At 44.4% G+C, this 22,145-nt stretch overlaps 1 protein-coding gene across 4 annotated transcripts in view; it reads left to right on the top strand.

Annotated features, from left to right (window-relative positions):
* Positions 1-21,654, top strand: part of BLVRA (biliverdin reductase A) — a 53,939-nt gene extending 32,285 nt beyond the window's left edge. For 3 of the 4 annotated variants that reach the window (XM_067550367.1, XM_067550369.1, XM_067550370.1), the window contains exons 2-7: positions 12,018-12,145; positions 12,981-13,100; positions 14,347-14,444; positions 16,018-16,125; positions 17,280-17,451; positions 19,590-21,654. In XM_067550367.1, coding sequence (XP_067406468.1) covers positions 12,018-12,145; positions 12,981-13,100; positions 14,347-14,444; positions 16,018-16,125; positions 17,280-17,451; positions 19,590-19,863 — 900 coding nt within the window. In that variant the 3' untranslated portion in view covers positions 19,864-21,654. Of the gene's footprint in view, positions 1-1,519; positions 1,556-12,017; positions 12,146-12,980; positions 13,101-14,346; positions 14,445-16,017; positions 16,126-17,279; positions 17,452-19,589 lie in introns of those variants that run through there. The other variant, XM_067550368.1, reaches the window with a different exon arrangement.
* Positions 21,655-22,145: the final 491 nt, after the last annotated feature.

Below are 22,145 nucleotides of genomic sequence, written 5' to 3'. Positions count from 1 at the left end.
CTCAGAGCATTGATATTTTTGTTCAACATCATGTTGGACGCACCTGGTCTCAAACCAGGTAAATGCCCAAATACTATGAGATTTAATAATAGGTCACGTCAGCTGAGAACTTGAACTGACATGTTAACCAAATACAAATCAGATCAGACTACTTGCTTCTTTACTGGTTGATGAATACAGTGGACTGAGCAGAGTGTATTGATTTAAATCACTATCAATAATGATTTCAATCAGCAGGCTAGAAACTTTTGATATAAATCATCAGTTTTAATAATGTTTTGCATCTGAACTTTTTAGTTATTTTTCTAAAGAGAGGTTGATTCTCATTGGTTGGTATCCATTAAAACATGTTGATTTGCAACTAAACATAGCCTTTACACTAAATTTGGTGCTTCTTTTTGCCAACCAGGAGGACACACTATATTTATACACATTTGTTTAAGACTTACTTAAGATAGCTTAATTTACATTTATTCAGATTCTTAATGTTTACCATATTAGAAAATTGTGAATGATGCATTTCTTATTTACAAGATGATTAATTTTTTACTTGTGATTTGCATCAAGCTCTATTTGAATAGAAATTCAAATTCAATTAAAAATATACAAAGATTTTAAGGGTTTGGGTGGTTTTGTTTGTTTGTTTGTATGTTTTTTTGTTAAATAAAACTACGTTAAAAGTGCTGGAAACATAAGAAAAAAGTTTATCAAAACATGTTTTGTACTTAAAACTAACTGATTTATTAAACAAAGGAAGTGTTATGTGTAGTTAATGAATAGAACTGATTGTGTTTTGGTCACCATGTCCTTCAAGATTTTGGAGCTAGTAGATATCACCCTCTCCCCTAGTTTTTATTCATTGGAAGAGGCAAACAAGATTTCTAGCTTTTTCAGTTCTCAATCAGTGTTTTAGCTATGAAAGAACTAGACAATAAACTGAACTAATTGAAGGCCATATCTTCGCTACAAACTTTGTCAATGCAAGTTACATTGGTATAAAGCTGCCACAATTAGAATATCATTTATGTACATGCATACTTGGCTTCTTGTATTGGCACTATGCATTCTCACCAGTAGTGCTTGTATCACTGCACAGTGTGGTGTACCATGAGTAGGTATCCCAGAGTGCAACTCGCCATCATCTGGTGCACTGTCTTTTGTGAAATTATGGTAATTCATGGTGGGGCAAAAATAAGTCACGCGGGATGACTTCTTTTTCCATCCCATAATGCCATCCATAACTCATAATTTTCACTTCTTTTTAAAATCTCACAAAACCGTGCAGCACTTCTCACTGTCTGCTATCTCTGACAGAAGCACAGCTCTTACACAGCTCTGCACTATTATCAGGAACAAGGCAAACACAGGACAAACTATCCTCCAATATTTGCAGATCTGCAGGAAGAACTGCAGCAGCGGAGGACTTGACAGTTTCGTGGAGGACAGATTGCTGTGGGACATAACAAGGTCAAGGTTTTGGGAGCGTTCTTGGAGCAGCAGCGTATTCTGGGCCCAAGAAACAAGCACTGACTGGTGGGATCGCATTGGAATGCAGGTTTGGGGTGACAAGCAGTAGCTTCAGAACTTTCAAATATAAAAGGCCGCATTCCTTGATCTGTGTGTCAAGCTCACCCCAACCTTCTAGCAGAGGGGCACCAGAATGACAGCTGTATGGACAGTTGAGAAGTGAGCAGTGATCGCCCTATGGAAGTTTGCAACACCAGATTGCTACCAGTTAGTGGGAAATCATTCTGGAGTTGGAAAATCCACAGTGAGGGCTGTTGCCATGTAAATCCTGGCTCGAGGCATAGCTGGAGCCCGTGCCCCCAATCGCATATCCCCAATCCTCATCCTTACAGTTCAAGGTGGGTATCTGTGCCTCGAGCTACTTGGAGGTATCCATGGGACTCTACAGGATGCTGGTGGAGTCTCTGCCAAGTATGGCATGCAGGTTGTTGTAAAAGCGGTAGGTCTGTGGCTCGGCCGCGGATTGACTGTTGGGTTTCTGATATGCTTGCCGCAGTTCCTTTGCTTGCACACAGCACTGCTGCTGGTCCCTGTTGTACTCCTTCTCCTGCATCTCCTATGCAATCTGCCTGTAGATGTCCACGTCTCTATGACTGCTCCATAACTGTGCCTACACAGCCTCTTCGCCTCCTGTCTACACCAGGCAGGAGCACATCTGGAGTGTGTAGCCAGTGTGGTTGGTTGAGCAGTTCCACACAAGAAAGGAGAGCTGCCAAGGTTTGCTTGCTAAGCTGGGTAATTAGGAAAAGGTATTTTAAAAATATGCAGGGTTTTTAAAGTGGGGGGTGGCTTCCAGTCTTACTGACCCCTGGGAATTGGAGTTCATAACCATGACGAGAGCAGTCCATATCAGGCATCGTGGGACAGCTGCTGAAAGATGTTATGATCAACGTAGATCATGTGGTGTCTACACTCACATTGCATCAACCACAGTCAGTCAATCATGGCTCATATCATTCAGGGAGGTGGTGTTACTATATTGCCATAACAGGGCGTTTACATCAGGAGGAGACGAATTTGAGCGTGCACAGCTAGATTGACACAAGGTGATTTATGTCGACCTAACTTTGTAGTGCAGACGAGGCCAAATAAACTGAACTTGAGAAAATATTCCCTCTGCATCTGCAGAAGAGGCTACTGCTGTCAAAGATTGGTTTAGCACTTCAACAACTCTGGTTCCAGGAACTTAGCCTTTGACTTCCCTAAAACTTGGCAGCAAATGTGTAATGCTTAATATTTTTTGTATTTAATTTAAATGATTTAATAGATTTTTTAACATAGGTGGTCAATTTCACATTTAACTTTAAAAAAGATCTATATTTAATTTAAATTTTAAAATGTGAATTAATTAAAAAAAAAAAAAAAAACTCTGGTCACCGATTTTTATCCACCTAGGTAGATACAGAGTGCAGCGATAATGGCATGAACTTTCTCTTTTGTCACTTCAGCATTTAAAGGAACACTGTACCCATTGGCCCAGAGTGAAGGTTGGAAATAATAAGAGAGAATCATTGTAAAGATTTTCCCATTTCCCCTCCAGATATCCAAAGCATACAACTCTGTTCCTTGGAGTATAAATTAAAGTTATATGTAGATGATGCCCATTTGTATATTGGAGCCAAAAAAAAAAAACCCAAGTCCAGCCCTCTTGTCACTATTTCAAATATTTGGATTAATATCTAGTTATAAAATAAATTGGGGAAAAAATCGGAACTATTGGGCAATTTCCTGGTTGTGGTGTAGTGGGGCTTTCTCTCAATCAGATTTCTACAGCTAAACTGATGCAAGTTATAGGTAAGTTAAGTACCTGGGTATGAAAGTACTGAGAAATATTAACAAACTAGTGAAGATAAATATAGATCCTGTACTGTCTCAAATAGTTAATGATACAAATAAGGGGCATCCTCTCTCCTTGAGCTTGTGGGAAAGATTTTTAACACAGTAGGAATGAATATTCTGCCTAAGCTCGTCTATTCTAAGCTGTGTGTGTGTGTGTCTGTCTGTCTGTCTTTTAGAAAATGTAATAGCATTATTAGAGTCTTCCTGTGAGGTCTTGGTCAAAAACTCCAACTCTCTATTGGAGGAGGAGGTTGGGCTCCCAGACCCAGAAAACTACTATTATGCTTTTATTTGTGTCACAGATCTCTAACACTCTTATACTCATGTCGGTGGAAACTGAACATGTGTTAATGCATCCAGTTCCCCTTGGGGAGTGACCGCCATTCCTCTTTTTGTCTGATGGAGAAAAATAAGTTGTCTACTGTGGTGGCTGCGCAAAAGGTCTGGGCTATCCTGGCTAGGTGGTAACAATTTCATCCTCGCTGTCTTGCAAAAGCACCTATTTGAGGCAACCCAAACTTGCAAATTGGGAACAAACCTATAAGCAGGAATAATTGGCTGAACAGGGGCATCATTTGGATTTCCCAATTAGTCAGGCATGAGTGTGTTTCCCTTTTATAATGCTAAAGCAGTGCTATGACCACTGTTAGTGGAGTGGCAATACTTACAATTACACCACCTGCTAACATCAATTTGGACCGGATGCCCTGAGACTGCCAGCGGCTCCAGACCTACTGGGAACATTAGAAATGCTTCATAAACTCCCCAGGGCCATATCCACTACGAATATTTTTTTAATGAAGAAGAACTGCTTTAGTCTGGAATTCTTTGTGAAAGGGATTTCATTGCAACCCTTAAAAGAATCCCAATGACAGAGCATACTACATAATGTTAAAAATGCCTCTGTGGATCTCAGGCTATGGTTGATGCAACAAAAGTTTTTATTCGAAATGTATTGGATGCCATAGAGTTTTGCACAAGGTAAAGGCCTTATCCTCTGGAGTGTGTTGGCGTTGTAACAAAAGAAGAAGGAATATATGCTATGGGACAGCCAGGCAAGTGTGACCAGAGGTGGATGTAAATTAAAATAGTGCTTAGCTTCATCAGTCAAACCTCAGCTGAAAATTACAGTCTAGGTTATTTACCTGCTAAACTGAGTTTAACTGCCACAAAGACTTTGGTTCTTGAGGGCTGCAGTGATTGCCAAGGGAATGATTTTACAAAAATGGAAGAGTAGGCTTTTGTCTAGAATAGAGCAGTGGTATTTGGACCTGTTTGAGTTAGCAGCCAAAGAAATTGTAGTTTATCATCGCAGAGAGCAGTTACCTTATTCTGAAGAAATTTGGACCACATTTCTAGGAACATTTGGATAAAAAACGTTGAGATGGCTCAAAGAATGACAGTTCTCTTTTCTACCTAACACCTTCCCTTTTCTCCCTATTTATGTATGACTTCTATACTGTTTCCCCCCACTCGAATATGTTATGTTCTTATGTAGTATTATATGAGTCATGCAGCTTTGCCAAGTTGTAAAATTACATAATTTTGTTGGAAACATGCAGTGTTTGGAAACGTATACAGGCTGTGAGTCATTTACTTTTTCATACTTTTCATTGTCTGTTTCTTTTCAAAAATTAATTTAAAAAAATTAATCACAGAAATAACGGTTTGGACTGATTTCTGCCCTCAGAGGTGCACAGCAGCCCCAATGACATCAGATTTACCTTTTTTGTTAAATAGTTTCAGAATCTGGTGTGTGAATGGACTGAGAGGAATAAAATACGGGAGCAGCAATGCTGGCCTATTGATTCCCTTTATCTTTAAGTAAATGAAGCCTCTGCAGGCTACATTGACGGCCTGTTAGTTTCTGGGTGAAGACTGAGGTGTTCTTTTTAACCTTTAAAGCTGTAAAGATCTATGGACCTGGTCTGAATGGCTTGTTGCTATGACTACATGTTGCTTAGTAACAGGATTTGTTACAGAGTGGAATGCTTCTTACTCGCCTCTGCCAAATATGCCTGCTTTGGGAGGTCATTAATTTTACATGGGGCAAATTTGGGAAGATTTTCAAAGAGTAGGTGTAGGTCTCATGCAATAAACTGTACATCTGTTAAAAATAGTATTTTGTTTCTGGCCATGGAAGAACAGGCTCGACTCCTCCCTCTCGCCCATTCTGGACTAAATATGGTTCAGCAGCTAGTGAGGGAAGGGCTCTGCTTGGGAATGAGAAGCCTACAGAGCTTTTAGACCATTAGCTTGTCAACCATTGGAGCTGTACTCCTGCTTGCAGGTATAACTAAAATAAGAGATACCTGAAAGCAGTAAAAAAATATTAGCAGCCTAGGACATCAGTTGCCTGAAAAACAACTCCCAAAACTACATGGACCCATCATATCCACGCTCTTCACCAGCTGCTCTGTTGCCAGAATTCTACCATCATTGCCAGGGTCTTAGCCCTGGCTGCGTGTACCATATGCAGGGGGTCCTCTGTGGCTGCATTGATACATTACAGAAGCTTCCTGGGTGTATCAGGGGATGTAACTTGTAAATATTATTTTTTCTTTAGCTGATTTCTCAAATAGAAAAAAATATTCTGTTGTGCCATATCAGTAAGGCATAGTTTCTCACTGTTCACCAATTGTGGGCATTTCTGTGGACTCTACACTTGGCATATACTCTAGCACAGAGTGTATTGTAGGATTTCTGGGCAACATACCATCCACTGAAATTATACTAATTATACTGTACTATTACCAATTGATACCTTGCCTCCTCTGTCAAAGGACTTGATTCTCATGTACACTGCCCTTAATGTGTCAGTGTAACTTAAATCCTTGTACACGGCTCTGGCAATGGAAAATGGCCTTGCAGGAGCATTAGTGTAAAGGTGAATCAGGCCCAGAATGTGTTTGGAGAGAATTTTGATCATTTCAAATGGGTTACGATGCTGGTGATGGTCTTTCTGACCTCATCTCTCTGTTGGCCAAATAAAATCAAGTTCGGGGCTCAACAGCATCTTTGTTCCCTGCTGAGCGTTGCTCGTATATCACATGACACCCTCCAGTAACAGCACATTGGTGTGGTTCTCGTGGAAACTCTTCCAGCATCAATCATTTCTTGCTTTATATTAAAAAGCCCCACTCGTATGGTATGTCAGAGCAGTTCACTGTATAATACAGTACAGGCAATAATAAACATGAAATGAGCCATATCAGCAGTGACAGAAATAGAAGCGTAAAACCCAGATGCAACATACACAATGTGAGACTTTTTAGTGCCAGTTGATAGAATTTCTTAGTAGCAGTTGACCTCTAGCATTGTCACTACAGTTAGAAAATGTAGTCGCAGAAATGGATGTCAGTGAGTGCCTGCAGCTGTGCCATGTTGTGCTGTGATCCCATCAGACAAGAATCATTGAGCAAAGATGAGATTTCAGAAAAGATTTGAAGGGAAGCAATCTTAGAGCAGAACTAATCATCAGATCTTATTCCACCAAGGCAAGGGGGATAGGGGAGAAGACAGAGTGATGAAATAGGAGAAGCAGAACATGGGGTGAATAAGCATTATTATCCGCATGGGGAATACTTAGCCATTCAAAGGCTAAATCATCACTGTGACTCAAAGGCAGAGAAGAGAACTGAAATCTCTCTACTCCTGGTTCAGCACCCTATCCACTGGACAACACTGTCTCCCACTAATACTCCCTTATGGTTGTAGGGATACTGTCATTGAAACTGCTGGGTTTCAATGAGAGGGAAAACTGAGGTCATGATCACTTGTCACTCAAGAGCTCCTGGTGCTTTTCATAAGAGTAGAGATGTCACCCTAGTACTCCGCCCAAATTATAAATTGGATCATCACATTTTGCATCTCTAAAATTCTCCAGCAGTTTCGACTGGAAAAGGGTGTTCTTCACTTCCTGTCCTGAAGTTTTGTGAAGTATTGCTATGCACTTTTAGTTTCTCTTTTTGACCCCAGGAAGAGCTGCCTTGCAGAGGCTCAGGGTGTGAACCCTGAATCTAGTTTATTTCAAATGTTGTTAGTTTTGCATAACATTTTGGGATCTGTTTGGGCAAAGGTGCTATATAAATGGAAGCTCTTCTTTGAGTGCTTGCTCATGTCGATTCCAAGTAGGTGTGCGCACGCCGCATGCACAATCATCGGAAGATTTTTTTCCCCTAGCAGTACCCATTGGGTCAGTGCAGGCACCCCCTGAAGTGGTGCTTCAATGGCACTGTATATAAGGCCCTGCTAACCCGCCGCCTCTTCAGTTCTTTCTCACTGCCCATGATGGTCGTTGAAGCTTCTTGCCTTCTCGCAGCACCGAAGAGAACGACGACATCAGCGCTGAGGTGAGCACAGAGTACAATGTGGAGACCGGCACCAGTGCAGACCCTGGCACCAAACTTGACAACCCAGTACAAAGTAAACCCACAACCCAGATGACCAGGAAGGCCCCAGTTCCACCCAGGGCATCGTCATCATTCTCCCCTGACGAGGTGGTGGCAGGTACTTAGATTGTGCCACCACCAGTGGATAACAGGGCTCACCAGAAGCTGTTAGGGAGGGTGGCCAAGAACCTAGGACTCCAAACGGAGGAATTTTAGGAGTCAGAGGTCCCAATGGTGGATATCTTGGCACCAGAGGACCCCTCTAGGGTAGCATTGCCCCTCATAAAAACAATCCAAGCCACCACCAAAACACTGTGACAAACACGAGCCTCTGTTGCCCTCCACACACACACACAGACCTCTGATACGCACACATAGCTAGGGGGATAGAAAGAAAGTACTTTTCTCCCTCCACAGGGCATGAGCATCTCTTTATTCATCTACCACCAAGGTTGCTGGTGGTAGCAGCGGCGGCGGCAAACAACCAGGAGAGACAAGGGCAACAAGGACAAACGCCAGTGGCTACCAAGTGTCGGGGGGAGAGAGCCATGCAGAGGCAGGATTACTTTAGAAAGGGGCAAGAATAACAGGCGCAGGACACCCCAACCCCCGTCTAGCTAGGGTTAGGGCTCAGTGAGGCAGTCTTCTAGCTCCAAGCAATTATTTTGAGGATGCGCCCAGGGGTGATGCACCAGACAGATCCCAGATCCTTCCCCCTGTTTCCTGAATTATCTATCCCATTTCTATCAGATGTGGGCTCAGGTCACCTCAGATACTTGGATGCTGCGCAAGGTAGAATTGGGATATTCTTTCCAATTCTCTCCTTCCCACCTTCCCAGCTCTCTCCCCCTTTCCTCTGCGGGGACTCCTGTCACGAGCAACTCCTTATATAGGGAGTGCAGGAGCTCCTACGAGCAGGAGCAGTAGAGGAGGTATCTCGGGAGCTGAGGGGAAAAGGTTTCTACTTCCTATTATTTCCTGGTCCCAAAAGTCAACAGGGTTCTCGACCTGTAAACCTCAACAAGTTCATGAATGAACTGAAGTTCCACATGGTCTCCTTGGCTGCCATCATCCCCTCCCTGGATCAAGGGGACTAGTATGCCACCTGTGATTTGAAGGATGCTTATTTTGATATTTCAATAATCCCATCTCACAGGAGGTTCCTCAGGTTCATGGTAAACCACATTCATCAGTTTACGGTCCTTCCCTTTGGACTGTCAGTGGCCTCTCGTGTTTTTGCCAAGTGTATGGCGGTCGTCGCCGCTTTCCTAAGGAGACAACTGGTACAGGTGTTCCCATATCTAGACGACTGGCTTGTCAAGGGCCTCTCCAAGGAGCAAGTAGAAGCACTGGTCAACCTTCAACAAATTGAGTCCTCGGCTAACCGTTCCCAAGTCCACCTTATCCCCTACCCAGAGAACAGAGTTTATAGGAGCAGTCCTAGATTCGGTTCAGGCCAGGGCACTTCTGCAAGAGTCTCTCATCCAGACTATGTGCTCCTTCATAAAGAACATCAGTTGTTTTCCCACCACAATGATGCAAAATTGCTTGAAACGCCTACATCACATGGCCTCCTGCATATAGATGGGGCAGCATGTGAGACTGTGGCTCAGACCTCTTCAGGCTTGGCTTGCGTCAACTTATTGACCAAACAGACAAATTGGACAATGTAGTTTCACTTCCCCCTCAGGTCATCGAATCCCTTCAGTGGTGGCTCAATTGGTCAACACTCAATTGATGTGCATGAGAGTCCCCTTTTCCAGACCTCAGCCATTGTTGTCTATGATCACAGATGCATCCAAGTTGGTATGGGTAGTGCATCTAGGGACGCTCAGGACTCAAGGCCTTTGGTCTCCGGCAGAGCTGTTGCTCCACATCAACTATCAGGGAACTGAGAGTGGTTTGCTTAGTGTGCCAAACCTTCCAGCCTCATATAGAAGACAGATGCATGTGGTCATGATGGACGATACAACAGCAATGTCTTATATGAACATACAGGGTGGAACTCGCTCCTCTCCCCTTTGCCAAGAAGCCTTCAAACTGTGGGACTTCTGCATCACTGACTCCATACACCTGGAGGCATCTTACCTTCCAGGATCCCAGAACAAGGTGGTGGACCATCTCAGCAGATCCTTCAACAGCCATGAGTGGTCCATTTGCCCAGATATCCTGAACAACCTCTTCCAGCAGTGGGGAGTTCCCCAAGTAGATCTGTTTGCGACTTGACTCAACAGGAAGCATCAACAGTTTTGTTCTTTCCTCAGCCACATCCTGGGCTCAATTGTGGATGCGTCTCTCCTTTTGTGGAGGCACCACCTACTTTACGCATTCCCACTTTTTCCACTTGTTCACAGGGTCCTACTCCAGGTTAAAAAGGAAAGGGCATCCATCATACTGATAGCCCCACCCTGGCCCGAGCAGCATTGATATACAACTCAGCTGGAGCTGACCATGGTCATCCCAATTGCCCTGCAATTGGTGCTGAACCTAATCCTGCAGGACTACGGCTGCCTGCAACATCCCAACCTTGAGTCTCTCTGCCTCATGGTGTGGAAGCTTCACGGTTGAACCCCATGAAGTCTGCATGTTCAGGGCCGGTCAGGGAGGTCCTCGTTGGCAGCAGGAAGCTGTCTACCAGGCTACATATCTGGCCAAGTGAAAGAGATTTTTTTTCCATTTGGCCGATGCAAAAGGGCACTTCTCCAATGCAAGCTTCACTGCCCTTCATTTTGGACTATCTGCTGCACTTGAAACAACTAGGTCTGGCAGTATCATCCATAAAGGTACACCTAGTGGCGACCTCTACATTCCACCTGGGAGCAGACAGACGATCAGTCTTTTCTAATCCAGTAGTGACCCGTTTTCTCAAGGGCCTGGACAGACTCTACCCTCAGGTTTGCTGTCTGATACCAACATGGGACCTTAACCTGATGCTCACCAGATTAATGGAACCTCCCTTGGAGCCCTTAGTGACATGTTCGCTCCTCTACTTCTCGTGGAAGGTGGCATTCCTGGTCATGATTACCTCATCCAGGAGGGTGTCTGAGCTCAAGGCTTTGACATCTGACCCTCCATACACGGTGTTTTACAAAGACAAGGTTCAGTTGCAGCCCCACCTGGCTTTCCTTCTTAAGGTGCTGTCCCAGTTTCACATGAACCAAGACATCATCTTCCTCCCGGTGTTCTTCCCGAAGCTGCATGCCAATAACAGGGAAAAAATCCTTCATTTTCTAGATGTCAGACGGGTGCTAGCTTTCTATATAGAAAGGACTAGACCTTTCTGTAAATCAAACCATCTCTTTATCACTATAGCGGATAGGATGTAGAGTCTCCTGGTATTGTCCCAGAGGATTTCATTGTGGATCACCTCCAGTATCAGGATCTGCTACTACCTAGGTAAGGTGCCAGCCCTGGCACTAACAGCACACTCCACAAGGACACAGGCTTCCTTGGCAGCTTTCTTGGCGCAGGTTCCTGCAAAGGAAATCTTCAGGGCTGTACGTTCACCTCGCATTACGTCATTACTCAGCAGGCCTGGGATGACGCAGCATTTGGCAGAGCAGTGTTTGTCAGTGATTCCATGAGCTCCGACCTCTCCTCCTCCTGTGGTCTGCTTGGGAGTCAGCTACATGGAACTGACATGAGCAAGCATTCGCAGAAGAAAAAATGGTTACTTACCTTTTGTAACTGTTGTTCTTCGAAATGTGTTGCTCATGTCCTTTCCAAGACACACCCACCTTCCCCTCTGTTGGAGCCTTCCGCCAAAAAGGAACTGAAGAGGTGGTGGGTCAGCAGGGCCCTATACACAGCGCCATGGAGGCACCACTCCAGGGTGCGCCTGCACTGATCCAACGAGTAGCGCTAGGGGAAAAGCCTTCCAACAACTGTGCATGCAGCATGCACACACCTACTTGGAATGGACATGAGCAACACATCTCGAAGAACAACAGTTACGAAAGGCAGGTAATTGTTTTATTGCTCTCCTCTCTCTGAGATTTGCCTATCCATTTTGGGCAGAACAGCTTTGTCCTGGGGATCTGTCAATTACAAGAGTCTGAAGGCCCATCCTGTGAGGTGCTGATCATCCTCAAATCCCATTGACTTCAAGAGGATGTGAGTGCACTCAGCCCCTCGCAACATCAGGCCGTCTTTGGCTAGCTGCCTGGATGCTGAAGTATGGGTGTACAATGCAGGGGGAGGAGTTCATATTAATGGAATGCACTTGTTTTCTAGACTTGTTATCTGTTTGTTTTGTTTCAGGTTAACAAAATGTTTGGCACTGTGGTGCTTGGGATTGGGATTGCTGGATCCGTGCGGATTAGAGATTTGCTGAATCCGATGCCTTCCAGCCCTTCTGAGCATCTGAAGCTGTTTGGCTTTGTATCCAGGTTAGATATTTCAGTTATGTGTTTTAATGAGTGTGGTGTAGAGATTATCCCTCCCCTCCCCCAACATACATCTTTCTCTCTGCCTTTTGGGTGTATCACTTTCTAGGCTCATTTTAGAAGATAAATTTCTTCAATATAATAATTCATGGAGGTCTGCTGGGCACATAATAAATGTGGTTTACGTGACGGTGCTTAGTCTCCACAGGTTAGGTTGGAAAGTGATCACAGGAAGCTTTGCAAAGTGCATGAATCAGATCATTTGAGCAGATCTAGGACTCATTCCTAAGAGATGCTGAGTGTCTCTAGTGAGGTGCTTTGCACCCTCAATTCCCACTTAGCTCAATGAAAACTGAGGGAGCTCAGAGTGCTGCAAGATCAGGCCTTTAAAAGAGACTCCAAATGTAACCAGATGAAACCAGCTGTTAAATTTTCAAACAAACATCTATGTGTTTTTTCCCTTCCATTCCTCATGCTTGGGAGGAGCTCCCTGTAAACTTCCTCCTCATTCTCCTTCAAATCCCTCCTTAAAACTCTCTTTTGCCATGATGCCTACAGTGGTTAGGCCACTGGTATTCTGTGACCACTGTCCATCATGCTGACTGGTCTTGTCTCATTGTTTTCTTTTGCTCCCTTGTCTCTTTGTATCTACCTGTGGTCTCTTGTCTTGTATTTAGACAATGAGCTGTTTGGGGCAGCAACTGTCTTTTTGTTCTATGTTTGTACATCACCTTGCACAATGGGATCTTGGTCTATGACTGAGGGTCAAATAATAATAGGGGAGAGTGGGCTGTGGTTGTGATATTTTGATTTTCACTTCTTTCTGTTGAACAACTAGAAGAAACCTGGGTTATATTAACGAGGTCAAGCAGATTGGCCTGCAAGATGCTCTGCGATGCAAAGAGATCCATGCGGCCATCATCAGCACTGACAACAAAAGCCATGAGGAGCACGTCAGGTACGTGTCTCTCTTTTCCTCTTCTCTGCTTGTTATTTCCCTACGTTAGGCACTTCCATGCAATGAAACATGCAATATCAAAGAATGAATTCGTGTCTAGAAACATTCCTCTTTGTTAGCCATGTTAAAATAATCCCCATATTCTTAAAGTAAATGTGGCTGTGTGGTTTACCCTCCCAAGATAAAATGAGACAGGCACTCTGCTGTGTGCATGTACTAGTACTGTCAGATTTACATATATTTAGAGGAAATACAAGAACTGGATTCGGAAAATTTCAGTTCCTCTCCTCCCCTCTCCACCAGCTTGTTTTTACCACCCTCATCCATTCCATCTTCTCCCTAGTAACCTGTATTTCTGTAGCACCTGCCTAAAGATCTCAAAGAGCTTTCAAAACATGAATGAATTAAGCGCCAAAACACCCTTGTGAGATAGGGCAGTATCTTCCTCATAGGAACCTGAGGCACAAAGAGACTAAAGCCCGCTCTACACTGCTGCCGGCGGTTGACAGGAGATACGCAATGTAGCTTGCGTATCTCCTGTCGACTTACTTGCGTTGCCATACCACGGTATCTTCACTGCGCTGCTTCAATGGGAGACGCCCTCTAGTCAATGCAGTTTTACTTCTTTGGAGGAGGTGGATTAATCGCGTCGACTGGGGAGCACTTCCAGGATCAATTGAGCGGGACTGCACAGCCCACTCAGTTGATCCCCAAGGAGCCGGCAGTGTAGATATACCCTAAGTGACTCATCCAAAGTCACGCAGGAAGTCCGGGGCGGAGGCAGAAATAGAACCCAGCTCTGCTAGGGATGTGACTTAAACACAAGACCATGCTTCCTTAAGGGTATGTCTACAGTGCAATTAAAAACCCACAGCTGGGCCATGCCAGCTGACTCATTCTTGGGCTATGGGGCTGTTTAATTGTGGTGTAGATGTTTGGGCTTGAGTTGGTGCCCGGGCTCGAGGACCCTATGAGATGGGATGGTCCCAGAGCTCAGGCTGCAGCCCAAGTCTGACCGTTTACATGCAATTAAATAGTCCATTAGCCTGAGCCCATCAGCTGGCACAGGCCAGCCACGGTTTTCTAATTGCAGTGTAGACCTTTATTGCCCCCTCAACACATTCGTTCCTGCTATTTCCACGTCCCTTGGGGTGGCTGCTAGAGCGAGAGTTTGTTCAGAGGAAGAGATACGATTAAGGCAGCATTTTTTGAAGACTTATTTCTCTCTCTCTCTTTCTCTTACTAGGATGTTCCTGGAGGCTGGGAAACATGTTCTTGTCGAGTACCCAATGACGCTGTCTGCTGGCACAGCCCGTGAGCTGTGGGAGATGGCTGAACAGAAAGGTGATGACACTTAACCTCAAAGGTGTAAACTAGCTTTTTACAATGACATTCAGTCACGTCTGTTGTGGTGTAGTGCCTAAGAACCTCAAACCAGGAGCCAGGGCCCCATTAGACTAGCCCAAGGACAATGCTTGCTTCAGGGAACAAGATGTAGACCATGTGCAACAGGTGAATAAACAGACGAATGCAGAGGACAAGATGATGGTCCAGGCAGATGCATTTACATTAGTAATCGCAGTGATCTCAGTCTCTGCTGGCACTAGCACAGAGAATGCAGTTAGCTAGAAAGAGCCATCAGAGCATTAAGAAAATGTGTGAAGACCAAAAACCCAACCCTGTCAATAACCACAGAACTTGTGTCCTCCCCCAGCTTCTCTGCCCCTGGAAATAAAACCAGAAACAAAAGCTTTGCATTGTGACTTAGGTCAGTCTATAGTCATGTGCATCACACACGTTTCTTCATGCCTTTCTGGTCTGTGGTAGAGCCTGTGCTTGAAACAAGGAAAGAGGGTCCATGGGAGACATTTCCAAGCACAGCAGTCACCTCACTAAAAGGCTAAGGGGCAGATTCTGGCAGTACAGGGGAGCCTATAGGAAGGGGCAGTATGGACCTCAACATTGCCTCACTCTGGCATTGAGCTGCAAGAAGGGGCATAGTGCCTGGCAAGGGCAGACCACAGCCACTTGGGCAGGATACAATGTGTGCCACTGCTGACGGCCATTCTTTTTTTTGCCTTCGTTCTGCAACATCTGTGCTAAGACTGGAGCTGAGAATTTCACACCTGGCTAACGCCTAGATGAGCACCACTTATCTACTTGTTGTGGGCCAAATGGGTCCCCAAGTAAGCACAATTTATGCCCATTCCATCCCAATTAAGCAGTAGTTCTGTCATAAGACTAAATTGATTGCCTTGGAGACGTCCCAGTACAATGACCCTGTCAACTGAGTGACTCTTGAATGAGGGCCTGACCATGATAAGCTTGTGCACATTGGGAGAATCTTACTCCAGGAGCAGTCCTGTTGATTTCAGTGGAATACGTGCTCCCCAGTATGACTGTTACTACAGTCTGGTGTAAGTATCATAACTTGAGAATGGGACTGTCTTTTTGTTCTGTTTGTACAGCGCCTAGCACAGTGGGGTCCTGGTCCATGACTGGGGCTCCTCAGCACTATGGTAATATAAATAATACACATTTTTTAAATAAAAAGTGGCCTTAGGAGGGTGAGAGGATAAGGGATTTAGGGGAAAGGGATCAAGACTTCAGCCAAGTGTCATTTTGAAGGCCAATGCCTCAACTTTCAAGGCACTGTATATGGTTGGTTCACTCATACAATTCCTATTAAAGTCAATGGACTGCGTATGTGTTGCCCCCTGAGAACAATGAACAAAAATTGGATCCCTAGTGCAATGTCTGACAATTTGTCTTGGCACCATTCTGCCAGCCACGGATAAGGCTGTTTGAAGTGCACTCGCACTGATGATTGCTAAAAGGTTTACTGCCTAGTTGTGGATTGGGATTCATGCAGAAAGCTTTTAGTAATCCCGCTTGATCTTGGTTTTCCCAATGACAGGTAAAATCCTCCACGTGGAGCACATTGAACTTTTGACAGAAGAGTACAAGCAGCTGAAAAAGGAGGTGGCTGGGAAGGAGCTTGTGAGGGGAACGTTACATTTCACAGGTCAGTTGCTAAAGAAACTTGAGCTGCATGTTTTGCCGAGATGCCAGCCACCTCAGACTTCATTCATTCCCTTGTGTGAGGGCTCATTCAGTAGTAGCTTGTCAGAACCCATGTGTCATAGTCCCAGCTTTTCCAGAGAGTCCTTCAGACAACCTTCTCTCTCTGCTGGCAGTTGCCTATGTCAGGGAGAGGTTCCTTAGCCTGCTACTCACTCCCCAGTGTCTTTGATGGAAGACAGCAAGCCTATGTCCCCTCTAGTATCTTCGCAGGTATCTGCTGCACGCTTTCCACGTTGGGGTATCAGTTACCTGTGGAGGTCTCCTACAGCCCTCTCCTCCTCACCTGGTCTCCAGAGAGGATGGAGAGCTGCTGAGAGTCACCCCACTCTCCCCTGGAGACCTCCAGGCTCCTCCACTGTTTTTGTCTTCCAAATGGTGAGAGAGATTAAAGGTTTCATTTCCCCATCCCTTTGGTGTCCCTCAGTGCGCCCCAATATAGCCCTGAGGGTTTCCTGCATATTTGTTGTATCTTTGTCTCTCTTCCTCTCTTCCTCCACATGGGGACCTGGCATGGGAAAATAATTGCCACCCCTCCTCCACCTGCCAGCCTTCACCAGCAGTAAAGGTGGGTGATTTCTGCCTTTCCCTGGCTGTGCTCTGTGCTGCTTCTTTGCTGCTCTGTTTGGCTGTCAGCACAGGACAGAGAAGCTTAGACTGGAAAAGCAACCACAAGCTTCCCACCTGCTCCCAATAGAAGCCCCAAACCAGTTCTTGGGCCATTAGCCAAGACTGCAGACAGTCTAGCCCAAACAGGACAGTCTGTTATAATGGGAGAATTTCCTGGAGTTATCAGCATTTGAGCCGGGACAAGGGAGGCTTGAAAGGGTTTTTTTGTTTTTTTTTTTATAGAATTCAACCTTTAACAACAGAAAAGGAGCAGCACATCCTGTTGAGCAGCTCCCCAAATGATCCTTTTCAGTAGATTGATTGGATTCAGTGGGACCCCAACAGTGAGGCTCCCATCACGGACAGACTCTGTTGTGCTCCATGCCTAGCAGACCAGTCTCATAGCTTCCCCTTCCTGGACTCCTATGTAGCAGATTAGGGTGAGGTTTCTTTCCCACTTCTCAAGTCATTTCATTCTTATTCCTGTAGGTGGTGCCTTGGATGAAGAGCGATCAGGCTTCCCAGCTTTCAGTGGAATTGCCCGCCTGACTTGGCTAGTTGACCTCTTCGGAGACCTCACTATCACCTCAGCCACCAGAGAGGAACAGAAAGAAAAGAGTTATTCCAGAATGACAGCACATTTTCTGACTGCAAACAACAAGTGAGTAATATAACGATACAGGAGCAGTTTAGCCACGGTATTCAGGTCTGTTCAGCAGGAACACGGCACCTTCTCTTCTTTGCATTTGTACAGCAACTTTCATCCAAGAATCAAAAAGTGCTCTACAAACACTAATGAACTAAGCTTCACAACACTCCAGTGAGATGGTTAGATGATATTTGCTCCATTTTACAGATGGGAAAACTGAGGTGGGGAGAGTTTTGGCCAAGATCACACTGTGAATCAATGGTAAAGTTGGGAATAGTACCCAAGGGTTATACTCAAAATCCTTTGCTCTAATTCTAGACCCAGTCCTTCTGTGTTACATTAATTTCTGCTTCTTGAGCCTGTTACCTGAACACACCATATGTAATCCTTCTGCCAGGTGATGTTGTCAGCAACCAAGGATGGGTTTAATGTCTAGGGATTCCTCATAGCATTACCAAACAGAACCACCTAGAGACCCAACCCAGAAATCTGGGAAAACGAAATACCAACTCTATGTGCCTCTAATAGATAATATTTCCCTACTCGCAGGCACTGAATCTGGGTCTGACAAAGGAAAACTTTTATTAAGAAAAGGAGACAGGGCAGTAATTTGGGAAAACGTTGAAATAATAATTCAAAAGTAACGTAAAACACCCGCCCTGCAGTATCTTGGGCAGAAGTCCTGTGCCTGAATTTCCCACCTTAGGCCTGGTCTACACTACAGAGTTAAGTCAACGTGAGGCAGTTTGTCAACCTAACTCTGTAAGTGTCAACCTACAGCGTTGTTCCTGCTGCTGTAAATCACTCGCTACACCAGCCTAATAACTCCACCTCCACGAGAGGCGTAGTGCTTAGGTTAATGTAGTTAGGGCGACGCAGCATCTGTATAGACACTTCATTACTTACGTCACCTGTCAGCTCCCAGCTGGGAGCCCGGCTGCCCAGCGTAGAGACCCCAGGCTCTCAGCTCCCCACATGCCCCTGTTAAGTCAGTGCAAGCGCTCCTGGTAAAGACACGCACCAGCAGCAGAAAGAGGGTAGTGTGGACATGAAAAACCACAGTAATTACTGCGGTGGCTGTAAGTCGACCTAATTGTGTAGTATAGACAAGGCCTTACAGTGTGAAAGTCTAACAGACAAATGTCCCTTTAACACACCATTCTCCCCTGTTCCCTGAGCTGCACTTCATTCACAAGTCAGCAAAGTTCCAGAGTCCAGAGATACTTTCAGGTGGGTTCGCCTCCTGCTCCTGGGAAGAAATGGGATCACCCAGTGATGCGGCTGCGTGTCATTGCCATCTTTACAGCTGCTCAGTGCTGCCACTGCCACTTCTGTTACCACTTACCAGTGTTGCCGCTACCACCGCTTCTGTATTCAACTGCGATGCCATGTTCTGAGTTTCCTCCACTTAGTTCAGCTCATAGTCATTTCACTGCGTAGCAAAGAACCTCACTGCTGATGCCCCTCTGTGTTGTCTTGCACCACAACATTGTCCATATACCAGGTCTAAGACTCAGGCACTAAACCAGTTTGTCAGAGTGTTTTCTGCTCTAGTGGTCACTGAGAAGAAACCAGGACTCTTGATTGAGTGTGGTCAACCCTGTCTTTAAACACTAAAGAGGGAGGGTTTGAAGGACTTTTAAGACCCTTTAAACAAATCCACACCTTGTAGGAACATCATTCCTCCACCCTCTCTGATTTTCACTTGGATTGGGCATCACAATCCCCTTACTTAGCAAGTGAGGTTAATTTAGGGTGACCGCTTAATTAGGGCATGTTAAATACAGTTCTGATGCCCTTTAGTCATATAGTAAGCATACCAATATTTCATTGCCCCTGTGTCTAAGACTAAAGTGAATTTTAACCCAGAATAGCCAAAACTGATCACTTTGACAAAGCAGGTCTATCTTCTGATCACCTAGGCAAAATAGATGTATTTATGCAAATTTGGTCTGCTCCTGAGGTCTCTTCCCAGTTTATCAAAAGGCATTGGGAGAGCTCATTCAGGCTCTGGCTTACATCTCTATCAAAGTTTTAAAATGGCACATTTTATATGGACACTTACTGTTAACCAGTCATGAACAAACAGAATAACCCCGTGGGTTTATTTCTACCTAATTGTCCTTTGTTTTTCTATTCTCTCACATAAGACCTCTGACATGGATTGAAGAAAGGGGACCAGGGCTGAGACGTGATAAGAAAATCAACATCTGTTTCAAAAGTGGCTGCCTAGAGAACCTCCCTGAGGCCCCGAAGTCTGCTGTGGGCCTCTTCATGCAAGATCAGAACCACTTTGCCAAAAAACTGTTGGGCCAGGTCTCCAGAGAAGAGCTGGCCGCTGAGAAGTGGCGCATTCTGCGGTGCCTGGACCTCGCCGAGGAGATTCAGCAGCTCTGTGAACAGCCAGCAAAAATCCACTCCTGAGGCTATTCTTTATGAGAAGGGAATGTGAGACTCTGAGGCTGTGTAGAGCGGCAGCTGAGTGTGACCATAAAACAGCTTTTTGGCAGTTAACTTCTATTTGATTGGTTCTTACCATTAAAATCCATAGGGATTTGATCAGAAGCTTGGGCCCCACAAGTATTTTATGCTCCGTGAGATATTTAACATGGCAGGCTGTCCCCAGTGCATGACATCTTTCCAGTCAAAATTAAAGCTACCAGACAGAGCATTCAGATGTGTTGCTTTCCCTGAAGTCAATGGGAGATTTTGTCATTGACTTCAAGCCCAAAGAGACTGCAGAAGTTGCAATTTATTTAAATATAATTATAGTTCCTTTTTCTTTTTAATATATATGAGAGCAAAGGATTTAGTGCACTGTTTAGAATGAGACATAGAGCTACTCTACAAGCCTCGCTACCTCCTCCAAAGGTGTTATAGCACCGCAGGCCTGACCTGCAAAACTTCTGATATTCCAGCCTTGTCCCCTTCCTGAGTCGTTGCCCTGAACGATTCTATGTATTGGCTGTGGGCCAGATTCTGATCTTTTACACCACTGTAAACCAAATCCACTATTTGCAATGTCAGTATCACTGGTTTAAACACAGGATAAACTAGATCAGAATCTATCCTCTCACTGGGCATTACACTGAAATCACGACACTTATTTCTCTGCTGCCTTATGCCAGGTTGGAACTCAGTTTTCCAGAGGCCAAAGTTTAGTATAATACATTAATCCACTGCATCACCTGCCCCTTTTCAAGACCCTTTCCCCATTTTTTTTGAGCACAATGGCACTGAATGTGTTCTGCTCTCACTCTGAGGCATACCCATAACCCCTATTAACGTTCATGAGAGTTCTGCATGTGACTCAGTGTGAGAATGGACCACTGTGAAGAAACAAAATGTATTAATTTAATTAACATAAATTACAAATAATACATTTTATAGAAATACAATGACCATATAATAATGCCAGTTATAACATGGCTTTAGGAAATGGAGCACTTTTGCAAAATTGCAGCCATGCAACTGTGGTGTGTTGTTATTTACTTCTTGTTGTTTTAACAGGAGTGCCCAGAGACTCCATGATGCTAATTGCTGTACAAACACATGGGAAGATTTGGCCCCTGCCCTAAAGAACTTGCAGTCTTGAAAAAAGCCAAGTCATCAGCATGCATACAGAAAAAACTGAAGCAGTACCTTTGTCTCCCTGTAGTGTATTCTAATTCAACACACATTCTCAAAAGGGTTTCATTGCTATTATAACAGATGTATTGTCGTCCCCCAAACACACTTCAAGGGAAGCCAGCAGCTCGTGTCCACATTGGCACTTGAGGAGTAAACACCAAAACCAGGCATATACATTATAAATTATATACTATATAATAAATATATGATAATGGGCAAATAAAACTTTAACCAAACTCGTTTCAACAGCAGGTGTATGGTTCAATTAGAGATTGGGAATGGGTTTTGTTTTTAATCTAGATCAGTTGAGCCGACCTAATTAGTAGTATCTTTACTTTGAGGTCCTTTTGAGTTGTGCCTGCGAAAGATGGGCCTGATCCAATGCCCATTAGAATCAATCAATCAACTTCCTATTGACTTCACTGGGCTTTCGATCAGGCCTTAAATACATATGGGCACAAACAGGAAACTTGTGCCTGCAGAGTATGCATTGTGTGGCCAGATGGGTACTTGAGTACTAAACTGGCATATTTTGCATTCACAATGACCTCTTTACACATGGACATACTTTACAGGAGCAAACTGGATGCCTTCGAGCGGGGGGGGGGGGGGAATTTTCTCCTGACTAGTTTTATGACAAAATTTGTGGAGTCCATCCTGATTTAAAAATAGAATTAAAATCTTCTGCTATGGATATTCTGCAGTGCACAAAATATTTCTGCTTTTGTGACATCCTTTTTGCTAAGAAAGAAAAATAAACTGTAGATGCTAGAGTTGTTGACTCAGTCCCTTCTCTCCTAATCATGTCACACTACGAGTGTTTGAAGAGATCAGGAGATAATCCTGACTGTTCACAAAAAAATGCATGCTGCAAGGGCATGTTTTAGGCTGAACAAAAGCTCAGCAGGGAGACAAAACACCTAAAAGATCAAGCAAACTCTCTAGCACTGAAGTTGAATTTTTGTTTAAAAAAGAAAAACAACACCCCACCACACACTAGAGCTTTATAATCTTTTAGTGAATGAAAGCTTTAAGGTGGGATTTTAAAAAGCTCTCAGTGTTGTACTATCTGTGCA

This window comes from Emydura macquarii, unplaced genomic scaffold (genome assembly GCF_026122565.2).
Source record: "Emydura macquarii macquarii isolate MOO-44397 ecotype Brisbane River unplaced genomic scaffold, CSIRO-AGI_Emac_v2 contig_1263, whole genome shotgun sequence".
NCBI lineage: Eukaryota > Metazoa > Chordata > Testudines > Chelidae > Emydura > Emydura macquarii.
The sequence above is the reverse complement of the archived record's forward strand: the minus strand, read 5'-3'. Positions and strand labels throughout refer to the sequence as shown.